General features: G+C 40.5%; 1 protein-coding gene across 3 annotated transcripts in view; it reads right to left on the bottom strand.

Annotated features, from left to right (window-relative positions):
* cacna1c (calcium channel, voltage-dependent, L type, alpha 1C subunit) overlaps positions 1-21195 on the bottom strand; it is a 550322-nt gene that overhangs the window by 268597 nt on the left and 260530 nt on the right. For all 3 annotated transcript variants that reach the window (XM_052030488.1, XM_052030489.1, XM_052030490.1), the window contains exon 9: positions 7198-7370. In XM_052030488.1, coding sequence (XP_051886448.1) covers positions 7198-7370 — 173 coding nt within the window. The remainder of the gene's footprint in view (positions 1-7197; positions 7371-21195) is intronic.

Raw genomic sequence — 21195 nt, 5'->3', positions numbered from 1 at the left:
ATAGTATGTCTTTCACATATACTCCCATTTATTCAGTTTTTACAAAGTCAGATTAAGGAACACTTGGTATGACAAGATCAATTCGAATCATTAAAATAGACTGTTCCATAAATTGGAAATAAACGGACACAATCAAAACAAATTCCACTTCCTTAGCTTTTATGACATTTCACTCCTCAAAACATGGGGAAAATATAATGGGTTGAATATCGCTGGCCATCTGCTGGCATTCTGCCATTTGTATGCACAGAATCCAGGACTTAATGAAGGATTTTGGTGAAACAAATTTGTCACTGTGCTCTGCTGCTGAATTCCACAACAGCGGGACCCAGAGGTACTGGAATTTGCAAGTGCTGTGCCAGTCTCTCAGTTCCTGCACCAGTTAGTCCTGATGCAGAATTTAAGACCTCATTGATTTAATGGGGACATTATGCTTACAGATTAAGGGCGTGAAGGCAAATAAGTACTTCCTTAAATTATTTTGTCTTCTGTTAATATTTTAAGTGCTTTCATGAGTTTTTAATTAACTTTTGTTTTAAGAAAACTTCTCATTTTTTTGATAATTTAATTCCATTTTAATAGTTTTTAAATGTCTGAATGTCAGAGACATTTTAAATTGTTAAAATCCATAACAACTTTGGTCAAAGATAAAATGCCACTTGCAGCTTTGCACTTGATCAAAGCCTGTCATGGGCATTCCAGGTTGGGACCCTCATACCACACTGTCTATTTGTTCATCCTGATAGTGCCATCTGGTTTGAAGGTGCAGAAGGCCAGCAATAATTTGATAGGGCTATCTGCAGGCATGCTGGTACTGTGGGCAGTAGGCCTTGCTCAGCAAGATCCAGCCCATTAAATTGTATGCGCTGTCCTTTTCTTACTTAGCCTGACTTACTTGCTTTGGTATCAAAATGCTTTCAGGCTACTAACTAAAAAAATTACAACCTGCACTTCTACCCTTCAGCTCAAGGTTTAGAGTTTTAACTTTGCCAAAATCCAAATGTTTTTGGTCAATTTATTCAATTTGCAGCTAAGTTTAGGCAATGAAGCAGAAGTAGGTTTTCATAATATTTTCATTCATGGCAACTTATTAGCAGTTCTATCATTCAAACTGACTAACTCCCCTCCCTCAGGATTTATTTTTCATTTGTAGGATCTGGACATTGCTGGCAAGACCAGCATTTATTCCCCTTTCGTAACGTCCTTTCAAAGGTAGTAGTGAGCCACCTTCTTTAAGCACTGCAATCCACAGTGCCTCATAAATCCCAGTTTGGAACTGCCAGATCTGTTCTGGGTCTACCTCATTTAAAATTATTGTTATGCTACACAACATGATGGATTGAGTCATTGCATGAAGACAGGACCACACTGTCTTCACAAGGTCTGTGTGATGGCCACTTCTACCAATGCTCCAGGGAGATTGATGAGGATAACATCAAATAGGTTCATCCCTCATAGTGATTTACTCACAAGCTACTGCAGACCCAACTTTCCAGATACGTCCTTTGGACATCTGCACTGATCCATCAGCTGAGGGAGTACAGTAGGTAATAACTGGTTTTCTCACATTGATCTGATGCCATGAGACTTCATTGTGCCTAGAATAATTTTCGAGAACTCACACGGCTTAATCTTACTGCCTATGTAGCACTCTGTCAGCCATTCCTGTAAGTCCAGACTCTTGGTGGGATAGGACATACCTAGGGACTATTAGGAGAAATCTAGCATATTGTTTGTAAAATTCAGTTGTGTTAAGCTGTTGCTTGATTCATCTGTAGGCCAGATTTCCAGGGTAGTCCCCAACTATTTCTGATCAACTGGGTCAGGATCAAATTTGTCATGTCTGAATTTGTTGCCCAGATTAATGTTGGGTGATTGGTATTTTTTTACTCTCTCTGTTCCAAAGTAGTAATTATAGTACAGCTGAGTGGCTTGCCAGACTTCTTAGAGGGCATTTAATGGTTTTCTTCCCTGAAGGACATTAGAAAACCAGCTGGACTTTTTTTTGACAATGGAGTTACTTCCTTGTGTTCTTCATAACTTGTGTTCTTCATAACTTCCTTGTGCCCACACGAACAGAACTGTCCTCATGGCAATATGTAAGCACTTGTTTGTCCATCTTAGGCAAGATGATGAAATATCCCCAGTCACCTTGATTCCTAAGCCTGTGATGAGACACTGGATCCTCATTATCTCCTTGAAAGAGCCTTAAAGTTGTGACATACCCAAGCAGGCTAAGTATGCCTATTCAATACCCATTCTCCAATGTCTGCAGCTTATGGCTATTTTCAGAACTGTAAAAATTCAATGATTTTAAATGCAACTCCTAAAATTACTTGATCCCAAAATACTTAGATGATGAAAAAAAAGTGCTCAACAATCCTAAAAGTGTAATAAGCTCATACAGCTGCTTGGAACTTACTAATTAGCTATGGCTATAATGGAATACAACATACTAAATCAATGTGGTCACATCAACCCTCTCTTTGTAGAAATGAGTGTTCAGTGTAATGTGAAAAAGAATATAGACTTTGCACATAGGTTCACACTTCTGAAGGTATTATTCATTAGGATGGCTGCGACAAGATTCTTTTGTGCAGAACATATGGTGTAAGATTTGAGAGTATGTGGGAATTAGAAGATATTTTTAGGTCAATAATTTAAGCTTACGTCACTATGATTAAAGCAATTAGCTTTATTTGGTCAAAATGTTTCTATTAGCACCATGACCAGATATTAGCCTATATTATCCATTCCACTGCTGGCACAAGGCCAGCCAGCAATATCTATCAGGGTCAAATTCTTTGATAGTATTCCAACTGAGCTGAGCCAGAACTTGCCCACTTCTATGAAACTGAATAGAGGTTACACTCCAACCAGGATTTATGCCCCTCTCAGTATAGAGTATTGTTTAGTTCTCTTCTGCAGAGCAGCGATGTTCCTAGCTGTATTATATTAAACCACCATTCTGAATTAGTTAAATAGTAAGGAAATAACATGTTTTTTAAAACCATGAAAGCAATCAGATTAATGTTGACCACACAATTTCTTTCTCATCATTATCATAAATATATAGGGCTGAATTGTGCTAATTGCATTACTGTTAGCTGTTCAAACCTCAGAATGTCTTTTGCTCCTTGGCATGCTCAGCCAAATATAAAAGACCAAAGTGAGCTAGAGGCCAGATGCTGGCCCATTTGACCTCCTGTTCTACTGCTGGATTCACCACTGAGTCCAGAGGTAGAGCATGTATGCGCTGAAGAGAGGACTGTATACAGTACACAAAAAAGTAACTACAAATAAATGTTTGAAGTATTTTATTTTAATATTTTAATTTCTTGTTTGAATTTTAAGATGTCTTAAAATATAGTTGTTTAATTTTTTGAAATGCTTTTAATAATTTTTATTATTTTATTAATTTAAATCTATTTCAATGATGTTTAAATGTCTCCGTATACCAGATATATTTAAAAATACATCAAAAGACTTTGAGAGCAGCAACCGGTCAAAGATCAATGGGGACATTTTGGGGCCTCAATAATACACCACCTGAGGTCTGGGAGCACCTTTAGAGGTGGTTGGGATAAAGGGTCAGCTCAACGGATCTCCTGCATCAGAGTAATTGAAGTCTGGGACAGTACTGTGGGTGGCATGTCTGGGCAAACGGCCAAGTCCAGCATTATCCAGTCCATAATGTTTTCAGCAACTTCTGAAAGTGTCTATGAAAACGTTTCCTTTATCTGTGGGTAACAATGGGCTACCCATAATCTCACAAAGCTACTTCTTTAGTTGTTTCACCATTTCAACCTTTCTGTTTTAGCACTTCAAACTTAGCTTCTTTTTGTTCCATTTTATTTGCAGACATTTTATGATTTTGTCTTTCTTGCACACTAATACAATGGGCCCTGATATTTTTAGGGAATCAAGATGATACTTTGGAACATGGGGAAATCCAGTGAAGCTGAGGTGCAGAGGCTCTATTAAGCTTACTAGTAAGAGCTCAGGAGACCAGATTTCACTGGCCAGGTCCTCCTGCCCAGAATTGCCATCTATTGTCTCCCAACACCCATATTTACCTAGTATGGATGCTGAGGACCTAATTTGCCATACTGACCTGTCCTATTCTGGGACTCAGCAGTGTAGTTTGAGAGTGACACCCTGAGTAGACCCAACCCCAAACACCCAACGCAGACTTTGACCTCCATTAAAAGTGGACGCTGGGCATTTCTAGCTGTAAGCAATTTTTAAATGTGTATGACATTCAGAAATATTGAAAAACTATTAAAATTAAAGAAAAATTAATTCTTAAAAAAGTAAAAAAAAAAGACAAAATAATGATCCACCTGGCCCCATCACCTCCCCCCCGCCACTTATCCATCTGGCCATCACCCACACACCCCTCCCACTGGATCCCGTCTCCACTTTCCTCCCACTATTCCATGCTCCACCTTCCTCTCCTATCAGATTCCATCATCTTCAACACTTTGGCACTTCCACCTATCATTTCCCACCTTCTGACACCATTCCCACTCTCCAGCCCCTGCCCCTCCATTCATTTATCACCCCCTCACCTGGATCAACCTATCACCTGCTAGCTCTTGCTCCACCTCTTCCCTCCACCTTTTTACACTGGCTATCTCCCCTCTACCTTTCAGTCCAGATGAAGGGTCTCGACCCAAAACATCGACTGTCCATTTCCCTCCACAGATGCTCCCTGACCTGCTGAGTTCCTCCAGTGTTTTGTGTGTTGTAACAAGCTTTTCCTTTGCATCCTATCCTTTTACATATAATGCCAAACGAAATCAATGCGGTCACAGATTCTGCACCATGGATTTGAGAGGCAATCCTCTAGTGTAATGCTGTTAATCTCAGCATGATGGGCCTATACCACTGGATTCCAGTAGAGTGCATGCGGCAGAGCACACTGATGGAGTTGGTTTCCAAATCTATCAGTAAGTCTTGAGATTCCACATGATACAATACATGCAAGCAGGTCCCAGGACCTACTACAGATTAAACAGCTGCCAGATCTCACTGACCAATACCAGCTGTTTCAGTTGGTACTCCTGGCATTGGTCAGCAAGATCTGGCCCAAGATTATATTTTCTCCATTGTCCACTGGTCAGCTGAAGGTTTGAGAAGACTGGTAGGTAGGGCTGGGAGATATCATGGATAGAAGATCAGGGAAACTGTAGAGGTGACAGTTGGGTGGAAGGCTGATCATGGGGAAAGGAGCAGGTATTTCTTGAAAGCCAAAGAGGAAGCACTCCTGCTCCATCTGACTCACAAGCAGTGCTGGAAACGCACTTACCAGTTGGATCCAACCCTCCTCGTCTCCCTTTCAGCTTCCTGGTTTCCCAAGGCTTGGGAAACCTGTGCTGGAAGAGTTAAATTAGTAAAAGTGAATAAAATACAATGCTAAAGGATCTCATTAACATCTCACAATGACATTAATTGCTGCAGTTTGGACCTACCTGCCTGTACTAATTAGGGTCTTGAAATACAACTTATTTTATCTCCCCACCCAGCTGTTTTTAGGAACCAACATTTCTTTCCTGCTGCAGGCATAGGAGCTAAATTTAAGTCATATACAACCAATGAGGAGGCATAATGATTTATTTCTGTAATCCATGACTCCATTGATAGAAAGGTTAGAGGGGAGATGAAGAAAAATTATTTTACTCCAAGGGTTGTAGGAGCCTGGAATTCATTGCCTCTAGGGATGGCAGTGGCAAAAATCCTCATTACGTTCAAAATGTAGTTGGATATGTACTTGAAAACTCATGATCTATGAATCAAATGCTGGAAAGATTACATTTGGTAGCTCTTTTTCAAGCAGTACCTATGTGACAGACAAAATGGTCTCCTTTGGTGTTGTAGGTATGATTCTATGACTTTCTTCCTTATAATCGGAACTGTAAGGCAAACTGTTTCAACAATAACTCATGTCCCTTTCTGTTAACTACTCTGGGCTAGAAATGTTAATCCAGTAGCAACACTGAATGCTGTAATTTTCTTCTGATCTGTGTGGATTCTGAGGTTTCCCGCATGAAACTTCATGATGTGAAAAATCACAGATGCAGACACACAACTACCACTTTGTGGTATTGTTATGGACTTGGTTACTATTGGTGACTGTCCCTTTAAGATAGAGCATAGTGGTGTGTGTGTGTGTGTGTGTGTGGTGTGATGACGTCAACAGAAGATAAAGGACATAATGACGTTTTTGAAGCAGTCAGTTGGGGTCAGTCAGAGGAGAGAGAGGGAGAGAGAGAGACAAGCCTGCTAGTCTCTATCGATGGATGAAAAACAGTAACTGTGTCTGTCACTACAATCCATGTATGGATTTTTGGAGTAATCCGGTGGAGTCCACTTTGTCGTTAACCTGTAGAGGGAAACAGGTATTTGTGTGGATGGCCACATCTCGGATGCTTTTCGGGGAGGCAGATACTTCGGAACAAAGCAGTGGAGTTCACTTTATTGTTGACCTGTAGAAGGAAACAGGTACTTGTGTGAATGGCCACGATTGGAGAGCCTTTCGGGGTGAGGCAGATGTGGTGGAGTAGTCACTGCTGAGTAGACACTGAGGTGTCGTATGGGTTCCATCGTGGAACATTTGGATTTTGTAATTACTCTCTATTTTCTCTCTACATCTACGCCTTATCTTCAGTCAATGGTGGTTTTGAAGAAACCCTTGCTCACGTTTCACCCTATGACTTGCTGAACTGAACTTTGAAAACTATTCCTGGACTTGGAGTTTGGGAGTTTGCCACACACACACTACGAGTTTAGTTTTTGGGGTTAATGTTTAAGATTTAACATTTTTACTTCTAACATTCTAACATTTTAACTTTTATTTTTCTTATTATCGTAAGTAGTTATTAATAAAGTAGTTTTAAACACTTATACAAGATACGGAGTGTTTCTTTTGTTGCTGGTTCGTAATTTATTTGTAATTAATCTTTCAGGTACAAGATTTTCAGAAATAATAAAAAGTCAGATTGCAGATATGTAAAATCTGGCGGCCTAACAAAGCCCGTGTCATATAAATGAAACAATCTGTTAAGGTTTTTAATGATGATGGTATTAATTGTTGCATTTTTGCAGTATAATATATCAGTGCCATGTATTATCTGCATGAATATTAAATTAAAACATAAATATTATTACTTCTAGAAGGGAGGAAATGTCACTTACAGTTTCTAGGTTTATCATCATCCATTCCTTCATCTTCATTTTCTGGATCGATGTCTTCAGCTTGGGTAATCCAGTCCAGGTAACCTTTGAGATCTTCTTCTAACTGTTGTTTTTCCCTTAGCTTCTGAAAATCACCACGGGCTTTGGCCTTCTCCCTCTCTTTGGAAAACTCTCTGTTTCCCCCAAAACATAGAAAGCATGCTTTAGGTACAGAATCAATATAATTTATCCATTTAGAACAAATGGTGTTATCACAAATTCTGTATGACCTCCCTCTGCCAATTCCAGCTGCTCTGAAGCATAAACCATATCATACTCTTCCATTCTTCCCATTGTAATGTGAAAATCAAGCTTGAATGTACCTGCAGTTTATTCATAGATTCTAATAAAATGATAAAGAACAAGTAATTCATGAAAAATTTAAAAATTAACTATCATCATTAGAATCCAGATCTATCAAATCTTACTTATTTGGGATGTTTTGTTCTTTAGCATTTGTAAATCCTTACTTAAAAAAAACATTATCTGTTTCATTAGTCATTATTTGTTATGACGCAATAACGAGGAAAAATTTCTCAGGTGGAAAAACAGACTGAAACCAGCACATCTGTCTGTGAAGCTTAACATGATGGTTTATGGCAGTAAACAATGTATTGATATTACATCAGAAATTTGGATTCTCTGCCCAGAGTTGGTAGACCTGGAGGTTGACTCACTGAATATATATCCAATGCTGAAATAGATTTTTGTTTGATATGGGTGACGGTGAAACGATTGAGACATTCTGAAGTCTGTCAGACAGCCTGTACTCAACATCAGGTCATCTGATGTAGTCTGGCACCATTTTGGCACTGGCTTGGCCATCCTTATTAGCACAGTGTAATGCAGCCATCCTTATTAGCATACTGTGATGCAGCATTGATGGCTGATATTGCAGCTCCAATTAAAGCTATTACATTTCTAAATTCTGGAGTGCAACCTCAGGTGACTGTTATCTAAAGACAGCTTGCTGCCATACAAGTTCAGAATGCTGCTGTATGTATTTGGATGGTAGTGTGCAAAGGCATTTGTAGGATGTCACAGCAATATCTGCTCCAAAAGATTAGTAGGAATCAAAAGACACCATACTAAAGGTTTAACTGTAACTCTGTGGTACATGAAACTCAACTAGATAAATACTATTCTTTATCCCAAACTTGTCATTTTGTCAGTGCCCTTATTGTTGCCAGTCAGTTAGCCAGCCTAGAGAGCTTCTGTCCTTATCAATACAATACTGCCCACAAAGCTGGTCTGCTCATGATCTTCTTTGAAGGCCATATGCAGCTTCCTCTACAGAAAGTCAAAAGCCCTCCATTTCCATGCTCTAGCCAATGAGCTGGAGCACTGAACGGGAATAGGTACATGGATAATAGAAACAGAAGTGCTGTAAGAGAGTGATTAATTAATGTTTCTGAGCAATATGTCATGATTCAATTTATCAATTTGGTATGGATTGTATATTTTCTGGTGGCTGTTATTTTTTCCAATTGGCAAAGTGTATGTGTTACTTTCAGTCACAGAATGAAAGTTAGGGATGAGAATGTGGTTAATGGGGAGTACAGTCTTTGTCAATCATATCATAGTGGGATGAATTGTTCATGGACAGCCCAGGCAGAAAGGAACTCTTTGGGTTGTACCCTCTTCATACTCTTCCTTTTAATGCTCTTGTACTCAGCTTTTTGCAATGTAGCTGGTGGAAAATATTGTCACCTCACAACAGAAAAATTTTGCAGTCTGCAATAATGAGCATGAACATTGATACTCATTTTGCCAAGTACTACAGAGCTTCCTGAGCTAATGCATGTAAACCTGGCAGCATGGTATTATGGTATTGTTATGCCAGCTGCATTTGAGCCTGCATGGCAAACCAAAGGGTGACTACTGGGTGACAAGACAGCCAAGCTTTCAATGTATGAATTCTATGTGCACAGTGCATATGTGTAAGTATGGGTTGAGTAACTCAGCTATATGTCTTATCCTTTGACAATCGTCATTTATTATACTCTTTGGGATATGCATGCTACATCATCAGTAACTGAATAGGAGAAATAAGTGACAAGAAACTGCTGAAGGAGATTTGCCTTAAATAAACTCAAAGCAATCATCCAACTTTTCCAACTCTGCCCAAGAATGAATGTGGTGTTTTCCATAATCCATTGCCTACCCAATCCACAAGAAAGCAGATACAAGAGTAGCCATACTCCTCCTATGGGCTGTTTAAAACTACATTATTATAAAGCTCAGTGTCATGCAAAAAAATGGGAACATACTACATACAGGTATATACAGTATTTCTAGAAATTGCATGCATGTTGCAATAATATTTACACCTGACTTTCATGTATCCAATTAATGCAATTGATTTAAAATTAAATACTCTACAAGGCTATAACTTGGTTTTATTCTTCACTTTATCTCTACCTTAAATTCAATTTTCAGGATTGGGAATAAACAGACAAGGCAAGTAAATGAAAAATAATGAGAGTGAGCTGATTCTGGCCAAAGGTAACAGCAGAGATTATGTACTTTTGCCACAGTGAATTTGATAAAGAATTTTTCTTGTTTATAATAGCCTCTCTTCAATTCTTCCAAATTATTAAAGATCTAAGATCAACTCCTTCAACAAGTTTGCTTGAGCAAAGGCCACTTCAGAAATAGCCTGTTTATACTGCCAAGCAGAATCAAACTTTTAATCTTTTTGCCTATTATTTATACTAATATAAATTTGATTTGAGATATATATTTCTAGAATGTCTTAGACATATTATTCAGAAGCTTGTGTTATACAGAATAGAACACTGAAAGTCAATTACATTATTTTCATAATTTAACCTTCATGAATGAGTAATTGGCTAAAATTTTCTTGCCAACATGATTGGCATGATGCCCTGAGTAGAAAATAGTTCATGCCAGAAATCATGGACTAAAATAGAGATGTCAGAGTAGTCAGTATATTCCAGTGCCCCTCACGTAGGAAACTTTTCTATGCACTTCATGCGATGATCTGTGCACTGATGAAGCAGCAACAGTGTTTTTTCTCATATTAGCACGCAATAATGGGAAGTAATTTCAGGAGCCCCATGCAGTAGCTAAGAGTAACCATTACTGATTTAAACCATGCCTACATCTTCACAGAGAGGTGTTCTCTGCCTCAAATCATTGCTGGAAATCATTATAGATCTTTGGGAGAATGGCAAGACAGACACAGCCTGGACATACTTCAAGAAAAGTCCCAGGTGAAAGCAGGAGTAGCAGTGACAGAAAATGTCCAGGGAGCTCATTTCAAAAATTTATCCTGTTAGAATCTGATCTCAGTACAGGAAGAATATTAATGACCATAAATGTTGCCAAGGTCAATAAATCCCATTTTCAAACAATTGCAGAATCGTAAATACACTTACCACTACTCCAGCACTCGCACATATCCATCTCAAACCTTACATGGACAGCTCACACAGACACATCACAACATACTCATTGACACATTTCCCTTTCTCTTTCAGAACATGGTGAGCAATCACAGACTAAGCAGACTGGAACCTGCTTAGTGCCAAAGGTTTAGATGGGACGGAATTTGTTAAATGTGTCCAGGAGGGATTCCTGACGCAGTATGTCAACAGGCTGACTAGAGGGAATGCCATGCTAGATCTAGTTTTAGGAAATGAACCGGGACAGGTGAAGGATCTATTGGTGGGAGAGCATTTTGGGGGACAGTGACCATTGCTGCATAACCTTTAGAATTGTCATGGACAGGGACAGGTGCAGAGAGGACAAGAAGATATTTAATTGGGGAAGGGCGAACTATGAGGCTATAAGGAGAGAACTTGGGAGTGTAAATTGCGATGTCCTTTTTGAAGGCAAATGTACCATGGAGATGTGGTTGATGTTCAGGGATCTTATGCAGGATGTTAGGGATAAATATGTCCCGGTGAGGCAGAGAAGGAATGGCAGGGTGAAGGAACCGTGGGTGACGAGAGAGGTGGAATGACTAGTTAGGGAGAAGAAGGTAGCATACATAAGGTATAAGCAGCAAGGTTCAGACAGGGCCCGTGAGGAATATAGAGTAGCGAGGAAGGAACTTAAGAAAGGGCTGAGGAGAGCTAGAAGGGGACATGAAAAGGCGTTGGCTAGTAGGGTTAAGGAAAATCCCAAGGCCTTTTTCATGTACATGAAGGGTAGGAGGATGGCTAGGGTAAAGGTAGGTACGATTAAAGACAAAGGTGGGAGAACGTGCCTGGAGGCGGCGGAAATGGGAGAAGTTCTCAATGAATACTTCTCTTCGGTATTCACCAAGGACAGGGGTCTTGATGACGCGGAAGGGAGTGCTGGGAAGGGTAATATTCTCGAGGTTGTAGATATCAAGAGAGAGGATGTGTTGAAGTTGTTAAATAATATCAAGACGGATAAATCTCCGGGGCCTGACGGGATTTTCCCCAGGCTGCTTCGAGAGGCTAGGGAGGAGATTGTTGAACCGCTGGTAAGGAGCTTTGAGTCCTCGTTGTCCACGGGGATGGTGCCGGAGGATTGGAGGGTGGCGAATGTTGTCCCCTTGTTCAAAAAAGGTAGTAAGGATAGTCCAGGGCATTACAGACTGGTGAGCCTTACATCTGTGGTGGGTAAGCTGTCAGAAAGGATTCTAAGGGATAGGATCTATGAACACCTGGAGAATCATGGACTGATTAGGGACAGCCAGCATGGCTTTGTGAAGGGAAGATCTTGCCTCACAAGCCTGATAGAGTTCTTTGAGGAGGTGAGCAGGAAGATTGATGAAGGTAGTGCGGTGGATGTGGTCTATATGGATTTTAGTAAGGCATTCGATAAGGTTCCTCATGGTAGGCTTCTTCAGAAGGTCAGAGGCCAAGGGATCCAGGGAAGCTTGGCTGTGTGGATTAGGAATTGGCTTGCCTGTAGAAAGCAGAAGGTTGTGGTGGAAGGAGTGCCCTCGGATTGGAGGGCAGTGACTAGTGGTGTCCCGCAAGGATTGGTTCTGGGACCTCTACTTTTTGTAATACTTATAGATGACTTAGATGAGGGGGTGGAAGGCTGGGTTAGTAAGTTTGCGGACGACACTAAGATCGGCGGTGTTGTGGATAGTGTGGAGGGCTGTCGGAACTTACAGAGGGATATTGATAGGATGCAGTGCTGGGCTGACAAGTGGCAGATGGAGTTCAATCCGGAGAAGTGTGAGGTGGTACACTTTGGAAGGACAAACTCCAGGGCAGAGTACAAGGTAAATGGCAAGGTACTTGGCAGTGTAGAGGAGCAGAGGGATCTGGGGGTTCATATTCACAGTTCACTGAAAGTTGACTCACAGGTGGATAGAGCAGTTAAAAAGGCATATGGGATGTTAGCTTTCATAAGTCATGGGATTGAGTTTAAGAGCCGCGAAGTGATGATGCAGCTTTACAAAACTCTAGTTAGACCACACTTAGAGTACTGTGTTCAGTTTTGGTCGCCGCATTATAGGAAGGATGTGGAGGTGTTGGAGAGGGTGCAGAGGAGATTTACCAGGATGCTGCCTGAATTAGAGCGTATGGAATATGAGGAGAGGCTTAAGGTGCAAGGGCTTTATTCACTGGAAAGGAGGAGGATGAGAGGGGACATGATAGAGGTACATAAAATATTGAGAGGAACAGATAGAGTAGACAGCCAGCGCCTCCTTCCCAGGGCACCAATGCTCAAGACGAGGGGGCATGGCTTTAAGGTTATGGGTGGGAGGTTCAGGGGAGATGTCAGGGGGAGGTTTTTCACCCAGAGAGTGGTTGGTGCATGGAATGCACTGCCTGGGGTGGTGGTGGAGGCAGATACATTGGACAGGTTCAAGAGTTTGTTGGATAGGCACATGGTGGAATGTGAGATAGAGGGATATGCGGGAGGAAAGGGTTAGATAGTGTGAGGGTGGTTTGATGGACTGCACAACATGGTGGGCCGAAGGGCCTGTTTTGTGCTGTATGGTTTTATGGTTCTAAGCACATGGTTCTACTGTGCCCAGAAGTTAAACTGCATTGAGCAGAGGTTTACTTATGATCACAAACTTGACCACCACTAATGTAGCAGCCAGCAAAGGATTGAAAATCAGCACAGATTAGAATTGGAATTCGTTTATTATCGTCACATGTACTGAGGTGCAGTGAAAAACTTGTCTTGCATACCGTTCATACAGATCAATTCATTAAAGTGCATTGAGGTAGAACAAGGTAAAACAATAACAGAATGCAGAATAACAGCTACAGAGACAGTGCAGTGCAAGTAGACAATAAGGTGCAAGGTCATAGCTAGGTAGATTGTGAGGTCAAGAATCCATTTTATCATACTAGGGAACCATTCAATAGTCTTACAACAGTGGGATAGAAGCTGTCCTTGAGCCTGATGGTACGTGCTTTCAGGCTTTTGTACCTTCTGCCTGATGGGAGCGGGGAGAAGAGAGAATGTCTGGGGTAGGCAGGATCTTTGATTATGCTGGCTGCTTTACTGAGGCAGCAAGAAGTATAGACAAGAGTCCATGGGGGGGGGGAGGCTGCTTTCCGTGGTATGCTGAGCTGTGTCCACAACTCTCTGCAATTTCTTGCAGTCACAGGCAGAACAATTGACATAGCAAGCCGAGATGCATCCAGATAGGATGCTTTCCATGGTACATCAATAAAAATTGGTGAGGGTTGACAGGGACATGCCAAATTTCTTTAGCCCCCTCAGGAAGTAGAGGTGCCAGTGAGCTTTCTTGGCCATGGCATCTACGTGGAAGATGACAGTAAGGTCAAATTTAATCCTCTCAAAAAAACAGGAAATTCCATGACTCTGCATAATTCTACCAGTTCTACCTGGAATTGTATACATGTTAGTTTAATGGCAGGATTTGTACATGTTGAGTCATCAGGAGTTAGATATAAAAATTAGATATGAAGTTTTAAAAAGCAGAGAAAGAGAGGAGTGGAGAAGAGAACAAAATGGAAGTGATCTGTGATAGGACAGAAGGCACTAAAGATTAAATGGCAAAAGGGGTGAAAGACCACAAAATAACAAGTGAAGGAATGATAGATAAGTCCACGGGAAATACAAGTATAGAATAATTATCCCAAATTACCAAAGAAATTGTTGACCTCACTGCTGAGTTTGGAATACGAGGGATGTTTTTCAAGCTTACAGTGAGCTTCATATGAACATAAAAGAGTCAAGGATAGAGTTCAGACTAATACAGAGAATTAAAGTAATAGGTGAATGGAAGCTCAGTGTCATAATTGTGGATGAAAGTGTTCTGCAAGTAGGTCATCCGGTTAGCTTTAGGTCTCTTCAATGTAGAGGAGACTGCACTGTAAGCAGTGAATACAGCACACTCAGTTGAAAGAATTACAAGTAAACCTCTGCCTCATGTGGAAAAAGTGACCTAGATCTTGGTTCCCTCTGCTTTTTCTCTCAATGAAATCTGGTATGTATTGGTACATGACAAAATGGCAAGAACATCTTAAAACTGTGCTAAAAATTTGACTGTCAGTCATGTTTCACCCTTGCAGTAACTATGAGATCAGTATACCTTGATGTTATTTCACTTGTAATGTTATTTCAAAATGTTGCCCAGGAAACTGAATCACATTGTTCCAGGAATAGCTATTAATGGACTGTCAGTGGTTACTTCCAGAATACTTCCAGAACAAAACTGTTCTGGAAGTAATCCCTTTACTCACCTCTGTATCCAAGCTTGACGTCACATGGAAATGACATAACCTCCCCAAATACTAATCACCCCTCCCCCCCACCAATCAATCACTCCCCTCAACATCTGATTAGAGAGCCCTATCCCCAAGCTCCCTGTTCTCTTCAGTCCATATTCCATCTCCTGAGACCCAAGAGCAACCATTTCCTCCTACCTGCTGAGGCCCTAATCACTCAACTGAACCCAATGCAGCATCTCCCCTTCCCCCATTCGACAACCACCACATAGATTGTAACCTGGTTCAGTACTGGGTGACATGAAACAGGTAAGGTCAAAAGCCCTATCAATCATGATGGAGAGGAATCCAAAGTGAGGAAACAGAAATTAGAAGCACTGGTATGGAAGCTAGCATTGGTGAAAAAGATGTTCAGGGAAAATGAAAAGGAGTCCTTACAGGAGGCAAGGTGGGGAAAAAGTACAGGCAAGGTAGCTGTGTGAGTCAGTAGACTGGCAGTAGTCAGTATTCTGAAATGGAGATAGGTAAGTGAAGGAAGGGGAAAGACATAGATATACCATGTGAAGATGAGAGCAGAATGGAAATAGGTGGCAAAAATAATGGAATTTTCCAGTTCAGGCCAAGATAAGGAGACTTCCCATATGAATGCATTTTGAAAATCATACGTACATTTGCTACATATGCTTTATCTAATTAAATGTTACTTCTCCACAAAATCCCAAGAATTCTATTAATTTGTCAAGCATATCATTCATTAAAAATTTGAAAGCTTTTCCAGGGCTAAAAGCTCACCAACCTGACTCTGAAGATCTTGGAATAGAATAATAGAATCAAAGGTCATTTAGCACATTAAGTCTGTGTCAGCTCCTAATGCAGCAGTCCTGTTAATCCTATTCTTCCAGAAGTTATTCACTATCACATGCTTATCCTACTTCCATATGTAGATATTGGCTGATGACGTTTCCATCATCCTTGAAAGCGGTTGAATCCAGATCTTAATTACTCTCTGAATGAAAAACGTTTTCTCCTCCCCTCCCCCTTGTATCTATTGCCCAATTTTTAAATCTGTGTCTCGTGGTTCTTGAATCATCTGCTAATGGGAACAGCTTCCCTCTTATTTATCCTATCTGAACCAAAAATGATTGTACACCGCAGTCAAATCTCCTCTCAAACTTTTTTTTTCCTCGAAGGAGAACTGTCACAGCTTCATCAGCCCAATCTTATAACTGAAATTCATCCTCCCTCAAACCATTCCAGTATATCTATTTTGCACCCTTTCTGATTTTCATATTCAGCCAGAATTGGATACAATTTTTCAGTTTTGGTCTAATTAGTGCTGTGAACAGGTTCAACATAATATCTTTGCTTGTATATTCTATGCTTCTAATTATGAATCCCAGGAGCTCTTATGCTTTACTACCCACACTCTCTCTGCCATTTTCAAGGATTTATGCATTTGCATACCCATTCCTCTATTTCTGCACACCTTTCACAATTGTGCCTTTCAATCTATTTTGCCTGCCTTTATTCCTTCTCCTAAAGTGCTTATCTGTATTAAATTCCACTTGCCATTTGTCTGCCCATTCAGCTAACCTGCATATGTGATCTTGTAATCTATTCCTCTCCTCCTCACTGGTTACTGTAGGAAGGTTTACAAAAGTAGATGGGTAAACAAGCTGTCAGGAGAGTACAGGGAGATATTGATAAAATAAGAGAGAGGGCAAAAAAATTGGCAAATGAATAATGAGAAAATATGAAGTTGGTCATTTTGGAAGGAAGAATGATAAAACATTATTAGTTAAATGGAGAAAGCTGCAGCAGAAAGAGATATGGGTATGGGGGGTAGTGGAGGGGGGAGGAATTGCAGTATACAAGTACGGAGGTCCTGCTGAACTGTACCAAGCACGAGAAAGCCACATCAAGATTACTATGAATAGTTTTGGTCCCCTTATTTAAGATAAGATATATTATCAATGGAGACAGTTCAGAGAATGTCCACTAGGATGTTTACAGCTATGGAGGGATGATCTTTTGAGCAAAGGGGCTGTACTCATTGGAGTTTGGAAGAATGAAAGGCAATCTTATTGAAACAAATGAGATTATGATAAGCCCCTTACATAAACTCCACCTCACCTCTAGAAAGCAATTTATGGACCTGGTGACTTGTTACTTTAACCATGGCCAAGATTTCTTCATGACTAATATAAAATATTTATTTAGTATTCCAGCTCTGCTGGCTGGTAACAGAAGAGGTCTGCCAGCTTATTGCGGTGCATTGCAACACAGAAGCCTGGAATACACTGAGGTTGGAGAGCAATGCATCTGACCAACACAGTATATGGGAGTCCGGGCCAAGGTATCCTAGGCAACATTGGGCTGGATACGTCTCTTACTGACAGTAATCACAATTTCAAAAAGAGTTCTTCTAAATAGTTGTTACAAGCACAAGGGGCTGCAAGATTCTCTAAATTATTATCCCTGCCTGGAATCCTTCCCAAATTTTTCACTTAATACACTGTACTCTTCATATCTGGCCATCTAATGTGGCCCCATTCATTTGAATAGGGTGGCTGATCTTCACTTTACATTAAATGAAATAAAGTTTAAAAAGTTGAATGTGATTTTAAATGAATTTGTAATTACTTTTAACTTTAGCACTCTTTAATACATATGTTCCCAAATGTCTGTGATTGTGAGAGATATTTAGAAACTGTGGAGAATGCCTTTGGATTACAGAAGCTGTCAGAAGGCCATCAAGACAGTTTGGGAGCAAGGCCTTCCTTTCTGCCATCAGCGATTCAATTGACATTAGCAGTCCACTCTGTCTTGTGGAACAACTGCAACAGCAAGGCTGGCAGGATGTTAGGAGCTTCAAAAATGAAGGGTGACTAGCAACATCCCTTAAGAAGCAATTGTGAGGCATGGGCTGGGTCGACTGCACTCTGACTCAATACTTTCCATATTAGTATCACTTCTCCTCATTCCTATCTTTTCTGAATACTTTATGTCCTGGATTATTAAATGCCCTGTCCTGTTCTTTCTTGAACCACGTTTCACTTATTACAACCATATCATAATCTGCAGCTCACCAACCTCATCTCCACTCTTCGACCCAAAGCACACATGTATTCCCAACCTGTTTCTATATTTCTCATAGTCTCTCTTAGTCTGGACCCAACTAATTATGCACTACTTCTTTATTCTTATATAACATTCCTATTCCTTTATGACCCTTATTCCTCCTCTATAAGTCACTTCTCCAAGTTTCAATAGCCTACAGTTCATGCCTCCAGGACAGCGATTTATCCACCTTGTGCTCAGCTCATATCCTTCAGAACCAATTTCTTTGCTACATTTCTCTAATAAGCCTTGATTGAGAAAGATACTCCTGCATTTATATTCTTATTTCACTATTATATATTACTAATGGTAGATAGATTAAAAAATTCTATTTCAAAATATAATCAACCCCTTTGATCATTTACCTGTTGTATCTGAAGGGGAAAAAGATTTTCAAATGTTGAAGTTTTAGCCAACATCAGCAAGGTGTGAATTGTTTATGCTCAAGATGAAAAAACAATAGCTACATTTATGTTTTTGTGTATCTGCATGCAATTAAAAACTTTGGGGCACCAGTTATCACAGTGGAGTAGGCTAAAGGGTGTAGACTACATACCAGGATAGTTAAGAAAACATAAAAAGGATTAACAACCAGATTTTGGATGAAAATTTCATTTCACTTCCAAAATGGCATTTGGCACTTGCACATTTGTGGCGGGAGTTGCAATGGACATTTTGTTTATGGGGGGGGGGGGGGGGGGGCTAACACATGCAGATGTGAAGAATAGGAGAGGATGTCGCAATCATCATAGTGTACATACTGGCTGCGATCACAGTGGCTTCATGCTGTGGCAGTCCATTATGCCATTTGCATTTGAGCCACCATGACAAGGTAAAGGGTGGCTACTGGATGACAAGGACTATCTGCTAATGACATACCTCATGTACCAAAATACATCTTGAACAGGTGGACAGCATTCATCCAGTGAAAGGTGAGTTGCTAACTGTCCCATATTATACAGAACTTCCTATATCGGACAGACAACCTTCTTTTCAGATATAACATTGATGTGGATGCCAATTTTTCTGTAAACCAAAATAAGTCTTTGGGGCAGGGCTGGGAATCCCTAGCACAGCCAGAACTTCATAAAAGAAGGCACTGGTGAAATTATCACCCAATTCATATGAAAATGCCGTGCCACACAGTGACCAGGAGGAGCACTGTAATGACTGTGGCTAAAGACTGGATATAAGAACTTAACTACGCTCACCGTTTAGCTGGGTTCCTAATGATGCTAAGCCAATCCTCGAGGCTTGCCTATGCCGAGCCTGGGTGCCAGGTAACACTAATCTCTGGATCTAGGAACTCAAAAGAGTTCTTTTAAACTGTTGTTTCAGGCACACTGGACTGTAAAATTCTTTGAATTACCATCTCAGTCCCTGTCCTTGCTTCCTGATTTCACTCTTATTAGAGGCAAGCACATGTATGTGAAATTGAGGAATTTCCAGATAAAGTTGGTGGTGTTTGAGGGTGGACAGAATGTGTTGAGCTGTCAGACTTGGGGGCAGTGGAAAATGTTTGCTCTCTGAGATTACACTATGAACAAATCACTTTCAGAAAATAAAAGCACTTGAATTTTATGCTTCTTTTCTGAATGGTCTTGAGTCTTGCCTTTGGAGTTTAATGGTCAGGTTTCAGGAACAGGTGATGGGCAAATCCTGTATTATATTTTCTTTTTCCTCTTTCACATATTTAATATTACTTCATACAACCTTCATGATTGTAAGAGGCACTTTGGATCTTTCAGCCTGTGTTGCTCTCAGGGTCGTCTTTAATTCATCAGGTTTGTTGTGGCCCACCATAACTAGCCCTGCCTAAAATAAGCCCACATCATAAACTGTTATTGTTTAAATACAATGATGGCAACTCGAAATGAAAGCTAAGATGCCACATAAAATGTGACAAAGCTTATTGTGACACTTTGAAATAATGTTTCCACTTCCTGCACTATTCTAGGTGAGCCCTGTGGTACAGTGGAAATGTTTAACTAAATACCTTTATGTCTTCCTTTGATATTTATCTTCCATATGCCCTTGACTCCTCTATTGCTTCAATGCAAAGATACCCCAGTGATTGCAGCATGATTGGTAATGGGTTACTTTCAAAACATTTGAATGAAAATTGGCTTGGAGGACTACCTTGAGCAGTTCTGTATTCGATGTGTTTGGCTTTGTACTGCATTGTTTTGGTACTTGTGTCAGCTGTCCAGCTAGCTAACTGATGGGAAACAATGGGCACCGCACACACAATGACAGAGGTGGGCAGAAGAATGCTGCCATCTAAGAGAATGCAGATAAGTTGTGATCTACAGTCATTATCATACACCCTGGGCAGTATCACAACCATGGTATTTATCCGTTGAGGACAGATTGCTTTACTGCAAACCTTAAAAGTATTTTTGATTAGTTGTACCCACTACCAAAATGGCAGAAGACTGAGTTTACTAACAGCAAGCTGAGGCTGCATGAGAGTAATCTGAGTTTTTACTCTACAATCCAAACATTTTGTTGATGTTGCTTGTACAGTGGAGGCTGAAATGTAGGCATCAGATATGGCATTAAGTGTGTAAATAGAGTTGCCCACTGCTTCCATGCTGAATGGGATGGGCCCCAAGTTCTGTAAAAAGCCTTGTGCTGGCTTTCTGCCAGTCTTGCCAAAGCATCAGGCATTTCATTTAACATAACCTATCAGTCTTTTGCAGGAAGTCAGCATAATTCTTATATCAACTCACTTTCTAGTGAGCTGGTATCTTTCCGTGTGGTGTGACTGGAGATGATTCACACTTGGTAGTTCGCCACATGAGAATTCCATCTCCGAATTAACCACCAAGGTACATAGAGTGTCTGTATCTCAGCTGATGGCTGTGAGTGTCAAACTGAATGGTGCTGCATTTTCATTTTCACTTTCTTCTCATGTTACTGCCATCATCCGGCCAAATTGCCAACCTTAGCTGTGTGAAAGGAGAAGACCATATGAAGGGAGGAGGGGAAACATATGCTTCCACCATCTCCAGCTCATAAATCACAAGAGATTGTGGGATGAGTAGCAAGTGAAATATATCTAATTCTCCTTTCCATGGGGATACTGCTATCTTTTACCTTTTCAGTTCTGTTATTGTCCATGGTCTCAAGAATGAATGCCCCAATGATGGTGAACACCATCTCTTCCAATCAG

This window comes from Pristis pectinata, chromosome 15, assembly GCF_009764475.1.
Source record: "Pristis pectinata isolate sPriPec2 chromosome 15, sPriPec2.1.pri, whole genome shotgun sequence".
NCBI lineage: Eukaryota > Metazoa > Chordata > Chondrichthyes > Rhinopristiformes > Pristidae > Pristis > Pristis pectinata.
Note: the sequence above shows the minus strand (reverse complement) of the source record. Positions and strands in the feature narration are given on the sequence as shown.